We start from the raw sequence: 23,442 nt of genomic DNA, 5'->3' as shown, positions 1-23,442 counted from the left end.
ACATTTAATATATATACATTTGTATAACAAAAGAATAAAAGAATAAAAGTTTGGAAGAATGCATACCAAACTGTTAAGAATGGTTGGTTTCTAATGGAGGTGGAATTAGGGGGAAAGGGTTCTTGAAACTTTATATACTTCTGAATGACTTAAACTTGTTAGAATGTATCTGTTTATTTTTTTAGTAAATTACAATAAAGATAAAAATTTATATACAAGTTTTAAAACACTTTCTTGATTAGCCACTTGGTTCTAGGTGCTGTGCTAGGAAATAAGGATGTGAAGATGAATACTCATGATCCCCACACCCAAGGAGTTCAATTTAGTAGAAGAAACAAACTAATGAGAAATTACAGTCAATCATCACCATGGTAATAGTCTTACTATATTTACAAATTCTTACTGTGTGCCAGGGAGTATCCTAAGCACCTTATATTTTTAACTTATTTGATCCTTACCACAACCATAGGAGATTGGTACTCCCATTTTCCTTATTCTACCACTTAGAGAACTGAGAAAGAGTAGTTAAGCAATTAAACTTGTTTAAATTCACCCAGCTTATTAGCAGCAGAGTTAGCATTCAAACCTAGGCAGTCTCCATTGTATTACACCTTCAACAAAAGTAACAATAAGAGGCAGTACTTCCTGAGTATTACACACTGAGTATTACATCCACAGTGCATTCTCTACAAACTGGCCACAGAGTTCTTTCTAAACATAAGTTCAACTATTTCCTTCCTCTCTTTAAAACTCTAATGGTTCCCAAACTCTCTCAAAGTACAAGAAGGTTCTGAAAATGTCCTGTGCAGCTGCCCTGTAAGATCAGGCCCTTTACTTTCTCTTTGATCTCACTTCCTACCACTCTCCATTCATTCATTCATTCCAGGGCTACCTCCTTGCTGTTCTACAAATTGGCCAGCATTCCCCTGCCTCAAAACCTCTCTACTTACTATTCCTTGTGCCTGGAATGCTCTCCCTCCAGATATCTGCATGGCATGTGTGTGCTCTCCCTTCCTCTCTCTCCTTCTAGATCTTTACTCCAGTGTCATTTTATTAGAGGCCCTATTTTACCTATAAAATAGAACTCTATCCCCTTTACACAGCTTTATTGTTCTCCATAGCACTTAAAACCCTCTGAGGTACTATATACTTGCTTATTGTCTGTTTCCTTTCATTAGAACGCAAGTTCCAGGAAAGCAGATCTTTGCCTGGTTTATTCACAGGCCTATCTCTAGCGCGTACAACAGTGTAACACACAATAGTTGCTCAAAAAATATTTGAGGAATGAGTGACTGATTGTGTAAATATGCTAATCTTTTTAAGGAGTTTTCCGCATCTACAGCACTACTTCTCATGTCTCATTTACTATTAAATATACTCTAAACTGGTTTCTACCCTCACTATTTCACTGAAACTGCTCTTACCAAAGTCACCGATGATCTCCAAGTTGCCAAATGAACAGTTTCTTTCACTTTACAACAATAACTGACATAACTAGCCCTCTCCACCTCCCAATTCTTGAGAATGGGATATAACATTCTCCTTTCTCTACACACTCTTGAAATGAACCCCTCCATTCTCAGTACTTTAAACTTTGCTATGTGCAAATGACCACACAAACTTCTCTGAACCAGACCCAGGTACCCAACTTCTAACTTCCTATCTCTACTTGACTGGCTCACGGGCATTCCTTGTCTGTGTCTGTATATTCACCAAACATGCTTCTCCCTGCTGTGGACTGAAATGTGTCCCCCACAAATTCATATGTTGAAGTTTTAACCCCCACTGTAACTGTATTGGGAGATAGGGCCTCTAAGAGATAACAAAGTGTAAATGATAAAGGAGGTCATCATAAGGGTGGGGCCCTGATATGACAGAATTGGTGTCCTTATAAAAAGAGAGCTTGCATTCACTTGCTCTCTTTCTCTCCACATGTACACACCTAGGAAAGGCCCTGTCAGGATATAATGAGAAGGTAACCATCATAAAGAGAGTCCTCATCAGAAACCAAATTAGCCAAAGCCTTGATCTTGGACTTCTAACCTCCAGAACTATGACAAAATAAATTTCTGTTGTTTACGAGACCCATCCCGTGGTATTTTGTTCTGGCAATCTCAGCTCCTCCATCTTACTCCACTCAGTGAAAACCACCTCAGTCTACACAACTGTTAAGTCAGACAGCCAGGAATCTTTCTTCTCCATTTTTCTTCACCCTACTATCGATATTCAATCCAGCAACACCCATGCTTCTAACTCCATTCATTGCCACAATCCCTACCTGCAAGTCCTTATCATTCAAGGCTCCTCTTAACTGGTTTCCACCAGCAGCGCCCACTAAACCCATCTTCCATAGAGCAGCCAGCAAAACCTTTTAAAAAGGTGAATTAAGTCATGTGACTTTCTCCTGAAAACGCTTCATGGATTTCCCAGTGGAACATAGAGTACTATCAAAATTCTTAACCTCGACTGCAAGACTGTGAATCTGGTCCTGCTCACTTTTCCAAACTCTAAGTACCACTTTTCCTTTCACTCACTACAATCCCGTTACTTTGGTTTTCTTCCACTTTCTCAAGCTCACTCAACTTTTTCCAATCCTGCAGTATTTGCACTTGCAGCTTCTTTGCAAGGTATGTTCTTCCCCTCACTGCTGCCATAGCTGGAGAAGTCTTCCTAATTACCCATAAAGTAGATTCCCCTATAATTTCAGAGTACTTTGACAGCTTTCCTACATAGCAATTATTTCAATTTATTTGTTTGCTTGTTCTCTTGATTAACATCTCTCTCCCTCCTTTAAACGTCTCAACCTCTTTCTCCTTGGCCTTTAAAGACAGGGATCGGGGCACCTGGGTGGCTCAGTCAGTTGAGCATCCAACTCTTAATTTCGGCTCCAATCATGACCTCAGGGTCATGAGATCGAGTCCAGCTCAGCTCTGCACTCAGCACGGAGTCTGCTTGACATTCCTCCCTCTCCCTCTGCTCCTCCCTCCACTCACTTGCTCTAAATAAATTAATAAGTAAAATCTTAAAAAAAAAAAAAAGGGGAGACCATACCTGTTTTGTCCATTACTCTATACCCAAGTCTTACAAGTTCTGACATACACAGGGCATTCAATATTGTTGAATTGCTATTTATACATGAATTTTATATTTCCACAGTAAAATTTCATAGTCTATTTCACACATGTTCCACACATTTCCAATTAAGATTATACCTAGGCATTGTATATCATTTGTTACTATTGTCGGGATTCTTTTTCTATTATATATTCTAACTGGTATAAGAAGGTATTTAACATTTCAAGTTTATCTTATCTTCAGCTACCTTACAAAATTCTTCTTAAACTTCTCATTTTTAATTGATTCTTCTATTTCTTCCTCTCTAATTATGTATGCCTCTCTTATCATGTCATATTAGAAAATTCACACCTTTGAGAAATAAGATAGCAGTCATCCACATTTTATTATTTATTATAACAAATTACACTGCTGTTTTATCACTAAAATAATGTTGGTTGGTTATTGATAAATTTCTTGATCGTGTTAAAAAAAAAGTCCAAAGATTTTTATCTTTTTAGTTTTTGCTGGACTCATTACTTCTAAGATTTACCAAGACTTGTTTTTAAAGACTTATTTGAGAGAGAGAGAGCATGCATAAGCAGGGGGAGAGGTGGTAGGAGGGGAGAGAGAGAGAGAATCTCTAGCAGACTCCCTGCTGAGTGCGGAGCCTGACTCGGGCTCGATCCCAGGACCCTGAGATCATGACCTGAGCCAAAATCAAGAGGCGGCCACTTAACTGACTGAGCCACCCAGGCATCCCAAGATTACCAAGATTTTTTACTCTCAACTATTAAAATTCTCCTTACATTATACCTTATTTGCTTCCCATGAAGTCTTCTCTGCTGATTTACAATTGCAATCCAAATAATGATGTGAACATTCTGAATTTTTAGGAGAGAAATCTAAAATAACTGTGGAGAAGAAAAAAAGCATGGATTTTTACGTAACTGTTCAATGTCAAATAACTTTTAATTTTATATTTTACTTAATTTACTTACAGTCATTTTCAATTGAGTCCTTATTACACTCAGCTCTCACTTGAAAATTATCTTCAATATTAAAGCTAATACCTCCTTTTGGAAAGTTTTCTTCATTTGGGAACTAGAAAACAGAGATGCATTTATCAGTTTATTTAGTAAAAAGAAAAAGTGTGTGTACACATCTGTATCTTTATCTACCTCCCTATATATACACACACACATAGTCCATGGTATAACTTGAGACACAGAGGAACACAAGCAATATGTTATGAAGCCAATTCTATTCAGGGAAAGCAGAGTACATTACGTATCATCAATTCTTATGATTCACGTTTCTTATATCTTAACATCATTGAAATAAGGGATGAACCCTAACAGTGATAACATTGTTACATCTCTAGAGCACAGGCAACAGTCTTAACATAGCTGGCATTGCTGTGCAAGTGAAACCGTGTGCAAGTTAGTCATACTGTTCATATAATAATCACTTAAGTATGAGTTTGCATTAACATCACACATTATGTAATTTTGCTGTTTAAATGTCTTCAAAAGGATAACATTATCATTTGCCATTGAACAAAAAAGTATTGTGTTCACAGAAGGGCAAGGAAGCAAAGCAGTGTGATATATCATAAAAAATCTACACCCAAATAAATCCAAGGCTTCTTACAACAAATATAACATCAAAAATCTAAGTGAAAGTGAAAAAGCTCTAGAGCTCTGTTTCACAACATTGTAAATATACTTCGCATGACTTAACTGTACACATAAAAATAGGTAAGATTGTAAATTTTATGATTTTTTTTTACCACAATAAAAAAGTTTTCTTTGTTTTTGTTTTTTTAAGTAGGCTCCACACCAAGCGCAGAGCCCAACATGAGGCTCAAATGCACAACCCTGAGATCAAGACCTGAGCTGAGACCAAGCATCAGATGCTTAACCAACTGAGCCACCCAGGCGCCCCACCACAATAAGGAAGTTTTTAATAAAAAAATCGAAGTGATAAAGCATTGCATAATGTTAACTGCTCTTCTTCCTTAGTGGTATATAATGGTGCTTCTTTTAATCGGTGATAGTACCTGGGAATTTGATGAAATACAGAATATATTCTAAGGGGCAGAGACTACTATTGAAATCGGCCACACTTATACCAAAAAGCTCTCCTCTCTGTAGGTAAGCCTGGTCATTTTGCCTTAAAATATATCTTATAAACTCATGATATAAAACATGACCATAGTGATGTATGCAATAATAATTAGAAATAAAACAAATGGACACAAATTTTTTTTCAATAGGAGTATTTCTCTAATCTATTCTCTTCAAAAAACCACAGGAAATAGGGGTGCCTGTGTGTGGCTCACTTGGTTGAACGTCCATCCAACTCTTGGTTTCAGCTTGGGTCAGGATCTCAGGGTTGTGGAACCAAGCCCCGTGACGGGCTGGGTGCTCACCAGAGAGTCCACTTGGGCTTCTCTCCCTTTCCTTCTCTCCCCCTGTCTGACCCCTCCACTACATGCACAGGCTCTCTCTCTCTCATAAATAAAATCTTTAAAAAAAACACACAGGAAATAAGACATAGAAACATCTTTTATCTTTGATGAAACTAAGAAACAATGGTAATGCTTAATTACAATATAATATTAAGAGGATGGGGAAGAATATAGACTTGGTTAAGATGGAAGAAAGTTAAACCAAAGTACCTACTACAGGGGGGCCTAATAAGAAGTAAACTGATTTACCCTTATAGCCATGGAAAACACTTAGAAACCATGGCATTCTCAGGGGATCCTCAGCAGAAAAAGTAGGCTATAGTAGGCTGAAAACATTTGATAAAAGTTCTAGAAAGAAAAACCAAGAAAATAGTGGGGAAGAAATTACCAAAAAAAAAAAAAAAATTTGAGAAAAAATTTTTAGGGGCACCTGGGTGGCACAATTGCTTAAGTGTCTGACTCTTGGTATTGGCTCAGGTCGTGATCTCAGGGTTGTGAGACTGAGCCACCCTGTTGGGTTCCTTGCTCAGCGCACAGTATGCTTGAGATTTTCTCTCCCTCTCCCTGCTCCTCCCGCTGGTTCACTCACTCTCTCTGAAATAAATAAATAAATCTTTAAAAAAAAATAAAAAATTTTTTATAAGACTGGTGGACTTGTATGTGCAGGATGAAAAGATTCACTGAATGTCCAGTATACAATTCGAGATATAGGGAACCAATCTAGGACATGGGCAAAGGTCATTCTTAAAATGTCAACTATACACAGGGCACCTGGGTGGCTCAGATGGTTAAGTGTCTGCCTTCGGCTCAGGTCATGATCTCAGGGTCCTGGGATCGAGTCCCTCATCGGGCTCCTTGCTCAGCGGGGAGCCTGCTTCTACCTCTGCCTGCCACTCCCCCTGCTTGTGCTCTCCCTCTCTCTCTGGCAAATAAATAAATTAAATCTTAAAAAAAAAAAAAGATGTCAACTATACAGTGCAGATTGGAACAGATGGATGGAGGACCTAGGAAAGAGGTCCTAAGGAAAAAAAAATGGAGTTAACAAAGATTATCTAATAAGTTTGTGTGGATTCCTATATTGAAAAGTACTTTATAAGCTTTTGGAGCATGTGAAAAATCTTTAGCCTAATATTCAAAGAACACTAAGCAAAGTTTAAAAAATGAGACAATTAGAAACAAGAAAAAAAAACCCAAAATTATAAAAGAAATAAAATGTAACCATAGTATATTAATTGGCTCAGCTGTGAAAAATATTAAAACATTGGGGCACCTGGGTGGCTCAGTCGTTGAGCATCTGCCTTTGGCTCAGGTCATGATCCCAGGGTCCTGGGATCGAGCCCTGCATCGAGCTCCCTGCTCACTGGGAAGCCTGCTTCTCCCTCCCCCACTCCCCCTGCTTGTGTTACTGCTCTCGCTGTCTTTCTCTCTGTCAAATAAATAAAAATCTTTATTAAAAAAATATTAAGGGGCGCCTGGGTGGCTCAGTCGTTAAGTGTCTGCCTTTGGCTCAGGTCATGATCCCAGAGTCCTGGGATTGAGCCCTGCGTCAGGCTCCCCACTCGGCGGGAAGCCTGCTTCTCCCTTTCCCCCTCCCCCTGCTTGTGTTCCCTCTCTCACTGTGTCTCTGTCAAATAAATAAATAAAATCTTTTAAAAAAAATTAAAACATTTATAATAATAAAAATGTTGAATACCGCTTTATCCAAAAATTATGACATAGCTATAATAGGAATCTAAGAGAATATAAAGAAGGAACTCAGAAATAACTTATTTTAATTAATGTAGCCACTATAATCATTAGATCTTACTAAAGATAGTGTAAACCATGATAATAATTAATAAAAGCAACAAAATTTATTAATAAGAAGCACAAAATGAAAACTTAAGGATTCTGGCTCCAGAAACCATAAAAGAAAGCCCTGATAGATCTGATTACATAAACATTAAAACTGTATTTCTGCAAAAAATCTGAGTCAAAACATTAATACATTAGGAAAAATGACAAATGGTTAATTTTCTCAATATAAAAAGAACTCCTACAAATCAAATATATGAATAACAAAGACCCTGTAATGCCAAAACTGTGAAACATTACTGAGAAAATTTTAAGATCAAAAGATCAAAATAGAAAGATATTTTATTACAATATTGAAACGTATCAATAAAATATTCTAAAAATGTTAATTTTCTCCAAGATTTATATATACAATGAGGGGTGCCTGGCTAGCTCAGTCGGTAGAGCATGTGACTCTTGATCTCACAGTTGTGACTTCAAGCCCCACGCTGGGTGTAGAGATTACTTAAAAATAAGATCTTAAAAAAAAAAAAAAAAGATATATACACAATGAAATTCCAGTCAAATTCCTAGCATGGTTATATACATGGTGGAAATTGTTAAGCTTATTCTAAATGTATATGGAAACACAAAAAGCTAAAAAGAACAAGGTGAAAAGATTTAGAGATACATGAAAACACATTCTTTATAAGACATGAAGACTTTTAAAACTACAGACCAATGAATCAGAATAGAAACCAAAACTAGACTCAAAATACATGAATACCTGATTTATGGCAAAGGGGGCAAGGCAAAGGAATGGAGAGAAGACAGCCTTTTCAATAAAGAGTGCTTGGTCAAATGGATGTCCAAATGGGAAAAATATGAAACTTTATCTGTACCTCAACACATAAAAATCAATTACTGGTTAATTGTACATCAAGGTGTGAAAGGCAAAACAATAAAGCTTCCACAAGATAATATGAGAGAATATCTTCATGATCTCCAGGTAGAGAAAGATTTCTTAAACAAGACAAAAAAAGTACTGATCATAAAGGAAACAACAGATAAACTGTTATTATGTTAAAAATTATAAACTTCTATTCATCAAAAAGCATCATTAAGAGTGAAAGACAGACAAATGTAGGGATCCGAAGGGGTACGTGCACCCCAATGTTTATAGCAGCAATGTCCACAATAGCCAAACTGTGGAAAGAGCCAAGATATCCATTGACAGATGAATGGATAAAGAAGATGTGGTATATATATACAGTGGAATATTATGCAGCCATCAAAAGGAATGAAATCTTGCCTTTTGCAACAACGTGGATAGAACTGGAGAGTGTTATGCTGAGCAAAATAAGTCAATCAGAGAAAGACATATATCATATGACCTCACTGATATGAGGAATTCTTAATCTCAGGAAACAAACTGAGGGTTGCTGGAGTGGTGGGGGGTGGGAGGGATGGGGCGGCTGGGTGATAGACATTGGGGAGGGTATGTGCTATGGTGAGCACTGTGAATTGTGCAAGACTGTTGAATCACAGATCTGTACCTCTGAAACAAATAATACGTTATATGTTAAAAAAAAAAAGAAGAAGATAGCAGGAGGGAAAGAATGAAGGGGGGGAAATGGGAGGGGGAGATGAACCATGAGAGATGATGGACTGTGAAAAACAAACTGAGGGTTTCTAGAGGGGAGGGGGTGGGAGGATGGGTTAGCCTGGTGATGGGTATTAAAGAGGGCACGTTCTGCATGGAGCACTGGGTGTTATACGCAAATAATGAATTATGGAACACTACATCAAAAACTAATGATGTAATGTATGGTGATTAACATAACATAGTAATTTAAAAAAATGTTGAAAATAAAAAAAAAAAGAGTGAAAGAGAGTCAGGGAAGATATCTGCAAAGTATACAACTGATAATGAGTATATATCCATTATAAGAATTCCAAAAATTAATTAGAAAGATAAACACATCAATGAAAAACTAAGAAGGGGTGGGCGCCTGGGTGGTTCAGCTGGTTAAGTGTCCAACTCTTGATTTTGGCTCAGGTCATGATCTTGGGGTCCTGAAATCGAGCCCCGTGTTGGGCTCCTCCAAGCTAACAAGGGAGTCTGCTTTTCTCCCTCTACCCCTCCCCTATATGCGCACATGTGTGCGTGCATTCTCTCTCAAATAAATATTTTTTTTAAAAACTGAGGAAGAAACCTGAACAAATACTTCATCCCCAAAGAGAATACAGAGAAGGCCAATAAGCATACAAAAAGGTCCTAGCCTCATTATTAGGCAGGAAAATGCAAACTAAAACCACAATGAAATACCACTACGTATCTACCAGAATAGCTAAAATTCAAATCAAAAACTTTCAGCACCAAGCGTTGATGAAGATATAGTAATGGGAACTCTTATATACTTCTGATAGAAATGTTAACTATAATAACCATTTTTGGAAAGCAGTTTGGCATTATATACTAAAAGTAAAGATACACATACCTGGTGACTCAATAATCCCACTCCAATGTAGTATAATTTTTGGAAAGCAGTTTGGCATTATATACTAAAAGTAAAGATACACATACCTGGTGACTCAATAATCCCACTCCAATGTAGTATAACTGACAGAAACATGTCATGTGTGTACATGTTCATGACAGCACATGAACATTCATATCAGCATTATCGGTAATAGGCCCCAAATGCAAACGACTGAAAAATGGATAATCGGAGTGTATTCATACAGTGGAATAGTACACCAGCAATGAAAATGAATAAACTACAGACACAGGCAACTACATGGATGAATTTCAAAACTGCAATGTTGAACAAAAGAACTAGACACAAAAAATACGTTGTATATTACTCTATTTACATCAAGTTTTAAAAGCAAAACTAGGGCACATGAGTGGCTCACTCAGTTAAGAGTCTGCCTTCAGCTCAGGTCATGATCTTGGGGACCTGGGAGGGAGCCCCGCGTCAGGCTCCCTGTTCAGTGGGGAGTCTTCTTCTCCCTCTCCCCCTGCTCATGCTCTCTCTTTCTCACTTGCTCACTCTCTCTAATAAATAAAATCTTAATAAAAGCAAAACTAATATATGGTATTATAAGTCAAGATAGTGGTTATCTTTGGAGGGAATAGAAAGGGATAGTGGCTGAAAGGGGGCCAGGGGACTTCTGGGATGCTGCTAATGTTCTATTTCTTAAGAGTGGAGGTTACATGAGTGTGTTCACTTTGTGGTAATTACTGAGCTGTGTACTTATGGTCTGTGCACTTATTTTGTATGTGCATTATGCTTTAATAAAAAAGAAAAAAACTGGGGTGCCTGAACCGGTGGCTCAGTCGGTTAAGCGTCTGCCTTCGGCTCAGGTCATGATACCAGGGTCCTGGGATCGAGTCCCACACTGGGCTCCCTGCCCAGCAGGGAGCCTGCTTCTCCCTCTCCTCCCTGCTCATGCTCTCTCTCACTATCTCTGTCTCTCTCTCAAATAAATAAATAAAATCTTTAGGAAAAAAAAAAGAAAGAAAAAAATGTGAATCTCTTTAACAGACACTGTTTCGAATATATGCATATCATTCTCTTATGACCTCTATTTGGTAACAATTGAGAGGTGCTTGGTGTCATACTTAGAGAAGTGGGGATAGGGATAACTTATACTTGTTCAAGGATTTAAATATAATCTCTTCATAAAATTTAGTATTGACATAAAGAAAATGATTTGGCAAGGTGCAACTATAAAAAATACTTTTACCTGCAAGAAATCAATCTGCATACAAGCGCTAGTCAATTTTGGTGTCAATAAACAAGTGTCTGTCGTGCGGTTTTCATATTCAATACTATCTGGAAACTGACTGCATTCTAGCTGTGAGCTGTGTCCTCTGACCATCACCGCACTAGTAGCTGATCCTTTCACTTGGTGTCCTTGAAACTCAACAGGCTACAAGTAAATTATTAAAAATGAGTATTGCAATAAATACATATTGATATATAGTCACAATGTATATATACACAGGAAATAACAATTTAGCTTTCTATTAAATACTACTTAATGTAAATAATTATAAGTGACAAATACTGAAAACCAGAAAAACTAATTATCCTAACACATGCTAATTATAAAACATAATTTGGTTATTGATTTAATTGAATTCAAGTTCAACATTAATAAATATGAATTTTTTATTAGGAGCATAAGAAGTATAGTTATAATGGACTAATTAAACCAGAAAGATATAGTTGTTCCTTTCTCTACGCTTCCCCTGTACATTATACAACTTTCCATTATAGACTTATCACATTATACTACAATGAAGTTTCTTTTCATATATACCCTAACTGTACTGTAAGCTCCTTGAGGGAAGAGACCTGTTTGTTTCATCAGGGTATCACATGCATTTAACACCATGCTTGGCATATCGGAGGCAGTCAATAAACATATTATAATAGGAAGTAAGGGAAGAAATACAGGAAGGATTTTCCTTTGTTCAGGCATTTTGTAAACTATCAGGCTTCACAGAAGAGGGATGGTGGGTTCTCTCCCAGAAGATCTGATCCTATTGCTCTGAGAACAAAGGCCTGAGAATGTGATGCCAATACAGACATGTACTTCAGAGAGGTACTGTGATCTCCTCACAGACCTGATCAGCTTTCAGGCTTCAAATGGCTTTCTCTGCTGCCCCCTTGAGGGTTCTAGGATTTTTATTCCTCACAGGGTGACAAAGCCTACCCAGAAAGTGGAAAATTAAGATTGCTAATAGAGCCAAAGGAATGTAAAGGATGAATTTATTTCTAACTGATAAATTAACAACAAAATTATGATAGTAAATAATCTGAATATTCTCTTATTTTAGGATGAAGATTCTATATCACACATTTGAAAGGAAAATTAAATCTAAAATGTCCCTTATACTTTTGCTGAAAATATCTAAATTTTAAAACATACACATTTCAATTAAAAAAGTCTCAATGGTTAGACTCTGTATTTCTGATTTGTTTGATAGGGAATACACATTTTCTACAAGCAAATAGATGCCCTGTTTTCTATGCTTCCATGTAGATCTCTTCTAAAGATCTGTTGAGTTTTAGGAATAGAATCATTATTTGTAAAACCCAACTATTTATATGCTATTTTCCCTCCGAATTTTTGATATGGAGTAGATGGCACTACTTAGAGCTTGGGTTATATATACTTCTACAGAAGTAGGACTGGTAGAGGAGACTATAATATGTTCAAGGCTATAAAGATCTTCATTTTGTTCTCGGCAGAACATTATTTATACTTTATTTATCTTCCTATCCAACCTCTAGGGTATGCATCATATATATGCATGATGCATTATTAGCTCACTAGTAAAGAGAAAGGGCTCAAGATCAAACAAGGGGTAGCAGTCATTAGTTTTTCTTGTTCCTAAAACCAGGTTAATTCATTATGCTCATTGACCTTCTGACCATGAAAACTCTGAGAGTGGTATAAAAAACAGCAGGAAAAGACAGTGGATTAGAAAATCAAAGTTGTTCACAAATTTTACCGTAGGGTCACAGGTTTTTCTCTCTAATTCTGTAGTGATAACATCTAGAAAAGCAGTCTCTTCATCTCCCAAGGAAAAGAACTAGAATAAAATACCAATAAGCATGTTAGCTAGAAGAGTTCTGTAGGCAGCTCATGAGTTTGATGGGAAAATACTCCCAAAACTTAAAGTATGCCATTTGAAAATCTTACTTCTGTATATACATACATATAATAAGCTACATCCAGCAAAGGAGTTCTCCAGCAGATAAGGTACTATGCTAATTAATTTTATTTTTTATTTTATTTTTTAAAGATTTTATTTATTTATTTGACAGAGAGAGGCATAGCGAGAGAGGGAACACAAGCAGGGGGAGTGGGAGAGGGAGAAGTAGGCTTCACGCCGAGCAGGGAGCCCGAAGCCCGATGTGCGGCTCAACTCCAGGACCCTGAGATCATGACCTGAGCCGAAGGCAGACGCCTAAGGACTGAGCCACCCAGGCGCCCCATATGCTAATTAATTTTAAAACTCAGCAATAAAAAATTCTAATTCTAAAAATTTTTTAAATTTCTTTATTTTGAGAGAGAGAGAGGGAGGGAACACATGCACACACAGAAGGAAAGGGCAGGGGGAGAGAGAGCATCTTATTTTTTTTAAGATTTTATTTTTTAAAGACAAAGTGCAAGAGTGCACATGAGTGGGGGGAGGGGAAGAGGGAGAAAGACAAGCAGACTCCCCGCTGAGCAGGCAGCCTGCCCCCGGGGCCTGAGATTGTGACCTGAGCCTAAGGCAGATGCTTAACCCACTGAGTCACCCAGGTACCCCAGGAGAAAGAGAGAATCCTGGGCAGAGTCCCCACTAAGCATGGAGCTGGACTTAGGGCTCAATCTCACAACCCTGAGATCATGACCAGAGCTGAAATTAAGAGTCAGATGTTTAACCAACTAAGCCTACCCATGCGACACTAATTCTAAAAATTTTAGTTAAATATTTTAACACTAGAAAAAATTGTTGCATACCTAATAATCTCCATCTAATCTAATATTTAATATTAATGCAGATTATTTAATTCAAAAATTAGTATGAAACCAAAGGAGGAAAAATTGTAAACAGTGTTAACTGTTTATTTAAAGAATGAATCAGAGTACCTGGCTGGCTCAGTCAGTAGAGCATGTGACCCTTTTTTTTTTTTTTAAGATTTATTTATTTTAGAGAGAGAACAAATGCCAAGGGGAGGGGCAGAGGGAGAAAGAGAGAAAGAATCCTCAAGGAGACTCCCCACTGAGCACTGAGCCTAACACAGGGTTTGACCACGACCTAAACCAAAATCCAGAGTTTGCCGCTTAACTGGCTGTCACCCAGGCGCCCCAGTAGAGCATGTGACTCTTAATCTCGGGATCATGAGTTCAAGCCCCATGTTGAGCATGGAGCTTGCATTAAAAATAAAAATAAAATAAACCATTTTCTAGCAACCATAAAAACACAAGCTACAGACAACAGCAACTAGTCATGTTTAGTTAATCAAGTAACTATATCAAATAATCATAATTTCTACTATGAATTAGATAGACTTTGAAAAGGAATTTAAACAAGAAAACAATTTTTATGTTTAAAAAATATAGAGAAAAAAATTTCCTCAATAGACAGAAGAGGTAAAGTAGCATATTTCTTCAAATAATGATAACCTTCCATTAATAACACAATACATTAGCACATCTGCCAACTACTCTTGAAAACATTCAACTCAAATTTTAGAATTAGGGGCGCCTGGGTGGCTCAGTTGTTAAGCGTCTGCCTTCAGCTCAGGTCATGATCCCAGGGTCCTGGGATCAAGCCCTACATTGGGCTCCTTGCTCCGTGGGAAGCCTGTTTCTCCTTCTCCCACTCCCCATTTGTGTTCCCTCTCTCATTGTGTCTCTCTCTCTGTCAAACAAATAAATAAAATTTTTAAAAAAAAAAATTTTAGAATTAGAGTTTTCTAATACAGTGAGTTTAAAAACCAATTAGCACAGCACCTTCTCTTCTGCTTTGTTATGTGTAGCTAATTGTAGAAATAAAATTAGCAGAAATAAAAAAACAGTGCCATTAGGTATATCCTCAAAGAGCACCCTAACTTTAAATTTTGGAAGTTTTTCTATCATTAATGTACATGAAGAGGTTGCTTCAGAAAGTTATATTATGAAAGGTATTACAAAAATGCAAATATTCTCCTATATTAATGCTAAAAAGATTTAAATAAATTTTTTTTACAAAAGATAAGACCTTTTTAATTCCTGTGAGATTACAACAGATTTTTAAAATATATATATTTATTTTAAATGGCAACTCATAGGCGCACCGGGGTGGCTCAGTCAGTTAAGTGTCTGCCTTCGGCTCAGGTCATGATCCCAGGGTCCTGGGATCAAGCCCGGCATCGGGCTCCCTGCTCAGTGGGGAGTCTGCTTCTCCCTCTCCCTCTGCTGCTTCCTCTGCTCATGCTCTCGCTCTCTCAAATAAATAAATAAAATCTTAAAAAAATAAAAATAAATGGTAACTCATTCTGGAGAATGATAGTGTTTATTTCCAGTTTATACTTTGTGATAACTGTCCATGAAAGAGTTTAAATCATATTTTTTCAAGTGAAAAAAAAGAATTAAGAATGTGATCATTTGTAAGCTAAATAATGCAGTTGCTAATTATGATTTTATACATTTGATCTTATTATATAAGGATGAAAAATGATTGAGCCACCACTATGTGAATTTTACTTGTTTTGTTTTGGTTTTTTTTTGGCAACAGAGTTGCAGGTACAGCTATAATAGTCAATGTCAATTCTTGGATTAAGTGATGATTGTAAGTTTACAAACTTATTTGTGATAAAAGATTTGTCATTTAACCAAATCCTATTGACCACACAGGCCATTTATACAAGACAGTAGGCTCACCTAAATAAGTATAAAGGGGTAACTAATTACAAATGATATTGAAACTGACAATATAAAATATAAACATAAAACTATATGCCATACCTATATATACAACTACAATTTCTGGCTACTTTATATTTTAAAAATTAACTCAACTGCAAAGACTGAAGTGGTTCACTTGCTTCAACTTCTTTTTCTGTTATAATCTTAGGAACAGAATATTAATATAAGAATAACTAAAAGATACTAGTAAGTTATAAATAAAATATAAATTTCTATTAGACATAAGAAATAAAAGAACACTATCACTAATAATCAAAAGAGCAAAAACTAAATGTTAATTAAACACTATTCTGACTTAGCAAGAATTGAAATTTTTTTTTTTTTTTTTTAAGATTCATTGGGGCACCTGGGTGGCTCAAATGGTTAAGCTTCTGCCTTTGGCTCGGGTCATGATCCCAGGGTCCTGGGATGGAGCCCCGCGTTGGGCTCCTGGCTCAGCTGGGAGTCTGCTTCTCCCTCCCCCTCTGCTGTTCCCCCTGCTTATGCTCTCTCTCTCTGTCTCTCTCTCTGTCTCAAATGAATAAAATCTTAAAAAAAAAAAATTATTTATTAAAGTGGCAGAGAGAGCGTGAGAGGGAGGGGAGGGGGAGAGGAAAAGAGAGAGAATCTCAAACAGACCTCGCACTGAGCACAGAACCCAATGCCGGACCTGATCCCACAACCCCAAGATCACAACCCAAGCCAAAATCAAGAGTCAAACGCCCAAGCAACCAAGCCACCCCGGTGCCCCAGAATTGAAAATATCTTAGTACTGGTGATTGTGAAATGAAATAAATATTCATACTGTAAAGCAGTAAGATTTTTAGATTTGACAGTGTAAATCAAGAAAATTGTTCTTAGCCGTTCAAGTTATCAGTTCCACTTGTGGGACTCAAATCTAAGGAAATAAAATGTAAACACTGATTTACGTGCAAAAACATTTGCTAAAGTTTTATTTATCCCAGCAAAATGCTAGAAATAATTTAAATGTTCAAAATAGGGCATTGCTTATCCAAAGCATAGAATATCCACAGGATGGGATGGTAAGTAACCTCTAAAAGATATTTAACTGCTGGTCTGTGGTGAGCCACCAATGTGGTCTCTGTTCCGCAGGATGGCATTTGTTAAAGTTGTCAAGAATAAGTCTTACTTTAAGAGATACCAAGTGAAATTTAGAAGATGATGAGAGGGGGCACCTGGGTGTCTCAGTCGTTAAGCGTCTGCCTTCGGCTCAGGTCATGATCCCAGGGTCCTGGGATCCAGCCCCGCATCGGGCTCCCTGCTCAGCGGGAAGCCTGCTTCTCCCTCCCCCACTCCCCCTGCTTGTGTTCCCTCTCTCGCTGTCAAATAAATAAATAAAATTTGAAAAAAAAAAAAAAAAAGGATGACGAGAGCACAAAACTGATTTCTATGCTCAGAAACACTTGGTAATTCAGGATAAAAATAAATACCAAACACATTAATATTAATACAGGATGACAGTTTGTGTGGCCAACAGAAATATCATTTGTCAGATTACTTATGCCCACATAGAAGGAGATATGATAGTTCGTGCAGCTTAAGCTCATTAACTCCCAGAGTACGGTATGAAGGTTGACCTGACAAATTATGCTGCAGCATATTGTACCAGCCTGCTGCTGACCCACAAGCTTCTCAATAGATTTGACATGGACAAGATCTATGAAGGCCAAGTGGAGGTGACTGGAGATGAATGCAATGTGGAAGCACTGATGGTCAACCTGGTGCCTTCACCTGCTATTTGGATGCAGGGCTTGCCAGAACTACTGGAAATAAAAATTGGGGGAGCTGTGAATGGAGGCTTGTCTATTCCTCACAGTACCAAATGATTCCCTAGTTATGATTCAGAAAGCAAGGAATTCAATGCAGAAGTACATCAGAAGCACATCATGGGTCAGAACGTTGCAGATTATATGCGTTACTAATGGAAGAAGATGAAGATGCTTACAAGAAACAATTCTCTCAATACAAAAAGAACATAACTCCAGACATGATGGAGGAGATGTGTAAGAAAGCTCATGCTGCTATATGAGAGAATCCAGTCTATGAGAAGAAGCCTAAGAAAGAAGTTAAAAAGAGGTAGAACCATCCCAAAATGTCCCTTGCCCAAGAAGAAAGACTGGGGAGCTCAGAGGAAGGCAAGCTTCCTTAGAGCTCAGGAGCAGGCTGCTGAGAGCTAATAAACCAACCCAAAATTTTCTGTGAAGATTTTTCAGATAAAGACAATAATAACCTTACTCACCAAGCAGCTAAAAAATTAGCTAAACAAATAAATAAGTAGAATATATATTTAAGAAGTATCTTAATAATGTGAGAAACATAATATATTAAGGGGAAAAGATATAAAACTATTTGTACACATCAATCTAATCATATTTTTAAAAATAGGCCCCAAACATTAATAATAAATATCTATCAGTGATAGGGTAAGTTTTATTTGTCTTCACTTTTTTTGTATTTAAAAAAGAAGAAAAAAATAGTAACATGGAAAATAGAGTAAGATACAAAATGGGGGCAAATGAAACATTTCACTTTCTTTTATTTCAAACATGTCTTCTAGAAAGAGCAGTGCCATACAATGAATATCCCTCCAAATATGCTAAAAGCATCCCCAAGGGGTGCCTGGGTGGCTCAGTCGTTAAGTGTTTGCCTTCGGCTCAGGTCATGATCCCAGGGTCCTGGGATCCTGCTCACTGGGAAGCCTGCTTCCCCCTCTCCCACTCCCCCTGCTTGCGTTCCTTCTCTCGCTGTGTCTGTCAAATAAATAAATAAAATCTTTAAAAAATAAAAAATAAAATAAAAATAAAAGCATCCCCAAGAAGAAACACTAATTCTAGAATTTCAATGTATTCTAATTAGTACTATAATTTTTATAATATTACCATGGTTCCTAAACTGTTCAACAAGGTACTTTGAGATGCCAGAGTGAACTCAACAGGAGCTGCACAAAATGTTTTCAATTTAAGGGAAGGGGTGTCTGGGTGGCTCAGTGGGTTGAGCATCCAACTCTTGGTTTTGGCTCAGGTCATGATCTCAAGGTTGGGAGATTGAGCCCTGCATTGGGCTTTGCGCTCAGCAGAGCCGCTTAAAAGATTTTCTCCCTCTCCTTCCCTCTCTGCTCCTCCCCTGGCTTGTGCGTGCTCTCTCTCTCAAATAAATAAATAAAATCTTTCAAAAATTATAAAACTTGGGGCGCCTGGGTGGCTCAGTTGGTTAAGCATCTGCCTTCAGCTCGGGTCATGATCTCAGGGTCCTAAGATCGAGCCCTGCATCAGGCTCCCTGCTTAGCCGGGAGTCTGCTTTTCCCTCTCCCTCTGCCCCTCCACACCATTCATGCTCTCTCTAGCTCTCTCTCTCTCTCAAATAAATAAAATCTTTAAAAAACATTACAAAAATTTAAAAATTTAAATAAATTTAAGGGAAATACAGTGTCACTTGACATCTGTTGATCACTGATTGAACTACTAACTCAAGGTAGTTCATTTCAACATCAGATCTTTTTTTTTTAATATTTTATTTATTTATTTGACAGAGAGAGAGAGAGACATCGAGAGAGGGAACACAAGCAGGGGCAAAGGGAGAGGGAGAAGCAAGCTTTCCGCTGAGCAGGGAGCCCAATGTGGGGCTCGATCCCAGCACCCTGGGATCATGACCTGAGCCGAAGGCAGACGCTTAATGACTGAGCCACCCAGGAGACCCTCAACATCAGATCTTATATCATCTCTTTCAATGGCATTATATCTTTGTAAAGTTGAGTTTTCAGAAACTGCTATGATAAAAATCAATTACCATGCAAAAATCAATGAGAACAAGAAAACTAATCTATTTCAAGGTTTGAAAAGTTACACGGTGCCCAACAAGCGCATACATCCCATTAGTAATTGCGTTTAATTAAAAATAAAATGCTTACATTGGGCTCTGCACTGGGGGTGGAGCCTACTTTAAAAAAAAAAAAAGCAGGATCGGGGAGTGCCCCTGGGTGGCTCAGTCAGTTAAGCACCAACCCTTGATCTCAGCTCAGGTCTTGACCTCAGGGTCGTGAGTTCAAGCCCCGCACTGGGTTCTGTGCTGGGTGAGGAGCCTCCTTGTAAAGTAAAAAGTAAAGTAAAATAAAATAAAAGGCATATAGTAATCATTTCACAATATATACATGTATCAAATCATTATATTGTAAACCTTAAACTAATATAATGTTATATGTCAACTATATCAATAAAACTGGAAAAAATAAAAATAAAAAGCTTACTAAATTAGTAGGACATAATACTTATTAAGTTGTTTAATACTACTAACTACTTAATAAATGGAACTGCTAGGCTCCTTTTTTTTCCCCCAAAGGATGTAATGAAAATAATTACTGAGATACAAGGTCAGGGCGGGGAGGGTCATGAGATAAGATATATTGGGACCCTCTATATTACTGTAATCTCATTACAAAGAACAGAACATTCTATATCAGAATAAAAGAATATAGGAAAAAAATGTACCTGATGAGAATCCTGGTTCAGATGAGGCAACTTTCGTAAAGCTTGTGAAACTCCTGCAGTCAATGGTTTCCTAACTATAGTAGATAAAATAAAATGATTTTATTCATCATACATAATGTTTTAAACTTTAAAAACTTATTTCTAGGGGAGCCTGTCTGGCTCAGTCAGTGGGGCATGTGACTCTTGATCTCAGGGTTGTAGGCTTGAGCCCCACACTGGGCAGAGGTTACTTAAAAATAATAAAATCTTAAAAAAAAACAAAAAACCTTATTTCTAAAACTGAATGAAATGAGGAATACAACTTAAACTTGAAGATGAGGTATTCTTGATAATTGTTGAATCTGGATTTTGGATATTTCAGGATTCACTGACTTTTCTGTGTATCTGTGTAGTGTATGTGTAGTCAAACATTTTCAAGATAAAAATTCAAGAAAAAGGGGCGCCTGGGTGGCTCAGTCAGTTAAGCTCTGCCTTTGATTCAGGTCATGATCCCAGGGTCCTGGGATAGAGTCCTGCTTCCGGCTCCCTGCTCAGCGGGGAGCCTGCTTCTCCCTCTGCCTGCAGCTCCCCCTGCTTGTGCTCTGTGTCAAATAAATAAAATCTTAAAAAAAAAAAAGTAAGAAATAAGAAAATGTTGATTTTTTTAAAATTCAGGAAAAAAGAATTTTTTGGTTACTTTCTAAGTCAATAGTAGAAATGCTTCCTTTTGTTTTTTCAAACTAATTGAAAAAATAAATACCAAGTCAACAGCCAATAACCTACACTAAAAAATGCTAAAAATGAGATATTAACTGTTAGAATAAAGCCAAGACCATTACACTGCTGCTATGTGCAAACACAGACAACAAAAAAGCACTTAATGCTATTTCTATCTTAAACCCATTTAACTATGGTTTGAGAAAAAAAACTTCAATTATCTTCTAAGTACATTGTGCCAGACACTGGGAAAACAGCAGTTTCTTGAAAAAGGAAGGCCACAGAAGATAAAAAAAAAAAACAGATAAATTCAGATTATGATACAAAAGAGCTTTGTAACAAAGGTTGATAGGACAGAGAGTAATGTTAGATAGGATGATGGGAAAGATCTTTTATGGGAAGTGACATTTAAGTTGAGATCTGAATACAAGAAAAAGCTACGAGCTATGCCAGAAGTAAAGATGTTCAGAAAAAAGTCAGAACACATATAGAGTCTCCCACCAACAGGAGAGTTGGCAAAGCTACAGAATGAAAAAGAAGAGAGGGTGGCCAGGCCATACCACCTAATTGAGTAAGTTTAAAAATAGGATTTTTGGGGGCATCTGGATGGCTCAGTTAGTTAATCGTCTGCCTGCGGCTCAGGTCATGATCCCAGAGTCCTGGGATAGAGCCCCACATCAGGCTCTCTGCTTAGCAGGGAGCCTGCTTCTCCCTCTCCCTTTGCCTGCCACTCCCCCTGCTTGTGCTCTCTCTGTCAAATAAATAAATAAAATCTTTAAAAAAAAAATAGCATTTTTTTCCCTTAAAAAGGTACATATTCAATCATTTCAATTTCTTATAAAGTCACCAAGAAGACTATAATTTTAAAGTGATTATTAATAAACAAATAATTATTGTAAAAATGAAAATCAGAGGCACCTGGCTGATTCAGCTGGGGAGCATGCAACTCTTAATCTCAGGGTCATGAGTTCAAGCTTCTTTTTGGGTGTAGAGATTATTTAAATAAAACTTTATTGTAAAAAAAAACATAGCTAAATCTAGTGTAAACTTCAATTTTAGTCAATTGTTACTTCAGGTTTCATTATTTTCCTGTTCAAATTCAGAATACATTAAATGAAATCAAAATAAGTAGATTTTGGAACTTGATGCTATTTCTAAAAGGGCTTTAAAAAAGCACTTGGTGAAAATTGTATTTTTTCCTTTATGCATTCACTCAAGAATAAAACTCTAAATGAACATTTCTAAGATATATTCAGTAATCTCACAAAAAATTTAATCTACTGGAAAAAAAAATTTTTTAACACTTTCACACATCCTAAATTGGTGGCAAAACCGATTCTCACTCCATGAAGTCAATTATTATATTCCAATAAATAGATTCAAGTTTCTCAGATTGTCTCAAGAAAACCAACTTATTTCTTTTTAGAGAAATATATCAGAAAACAAATAGTCAATCCTCATTACTCACAGAACCTACCTACTCACTAAAATTTATTTAGAACCCCCAAATCAGTACCCTGTTTTTTTGAGGTCATTTGTAGACATGCAGAGCTACAAAAACTGAGTTGCCTGACATACATTCCCAGCTGAGGTAGAACAAGGTGACACTGCCTCCTTGAGCTCTTACACTATAAACAAGTGCCCTTTTTGTGGTCTTATTTTAGTAGCTTTTTTACACTTTGGGGCTTTTTGTAGGGGACTTTGCTATTTACAATATTCTCTACGCATACTGTCTAGTGTTCCTAAGTGCAAGAAGGCTCTGATGTCCTTTACGGAGAAAACATGTGTTAAGAGTTTTTTTCAGGAATTACTCATAGCGCGGTTCACCACGAATTCAATGTTAACAGATCAACATTAATTAATGTCTTTAAATAGAAACACTCATAAAAACAAGATTCTAATCAATTGATAAAAATGCTCTGACCAGAGGTTTGAAGGAAATTACCCCTAAAAGCAATGACTCATTTTTCACTAATTCAGTGTTTGTGTTGATTCAATAGAACATAACTACCGCAAATACTGAGAATCAACTGTAATCCTCTTTCCAACTTGATGAGAAAAAAGATTTCTTTTTTTTTTTAAAGATTTTATTTATTTATTTGACAGAGAGAGAGAGACAGCGAGAGAGGGAACACAAGCAGGGGGTGTGGGAGAGGGAGAAGCAGGCTTCCCGCTGAGCAGGGAGCCCGATGCTGGGCTCGATCCCAGGACCCCGGGACCATGACCTGAGCCGAAGGCAGACGCTTAACGACTGAGCCACCCAGGCGCCCCGAAGAAAAAAGATTTCTTAAAACTAAATTCTATAATTCCTGTATCTTCATATAGGAATTTATATCCTTATATATTACATAATTATATCTGCCCCTACTTATTTTTCATGAAAATTTTTTTCCTTTTTATTTAGAAAATAAACTATCAATTGCCATCAAACTTAACTACATTTTATTTTTTTTTTTTTTTTTTTTTTTTTTTTTTTTTTTTTTT

General features: G+C 37.1%; 1 protein-coding gene and 1 pseudogene across 1 annotated transcript in view; one reads left to right on the top strand and one right to left on the bottom strand.

Moving 5' to 3' along the window:
- The window catches only part of ZGRF1 (zinc finger GRF-type containing 1), a 96,491-nt gene that overhangs the window by 52,123 nt on the left and 20,926 nt on the right, over positions 1-23,442 (bottom strand). Inside the window, 5 exon segments of the mRNA XM_021684528.1 lie at positions 11,054-11,239; positions 12,831-12,895; positions 13,588-13,605; positions 15,867-15,921; positions 20,263-20,336. Coding sequence (XP_021540203.1) covers positions 11,054-11,239; positions 12,831-12,895; positions 13,588-13,605; positions 15,867-15,921; positions 20,263-20,336 — 398 coding nt within the window.
- Positions 16,872-17,955, top strand: LOC110575499 (annotated as a pseudogene).

Source organism: Neomonachus schauinslandi, chromosome 2 (assembly GCF_002201575.2).
Source record: "Neomonachus schauinslandi chromosome 2, ASM220157v2, whole genome shotgun sequence".
Classification (NCBI taxonomy): Eukaryota; Metazoa; Chordata; class Mammalia; order Carnivora; family Phocidae; genus Neomonachus; species Neomonachus schauinslandi.
The sequence above is the reverse complement of the archived record's forward strand: the minus strand, read 5'-3'. Positions and strand labels throughout refer to the sequence as shown.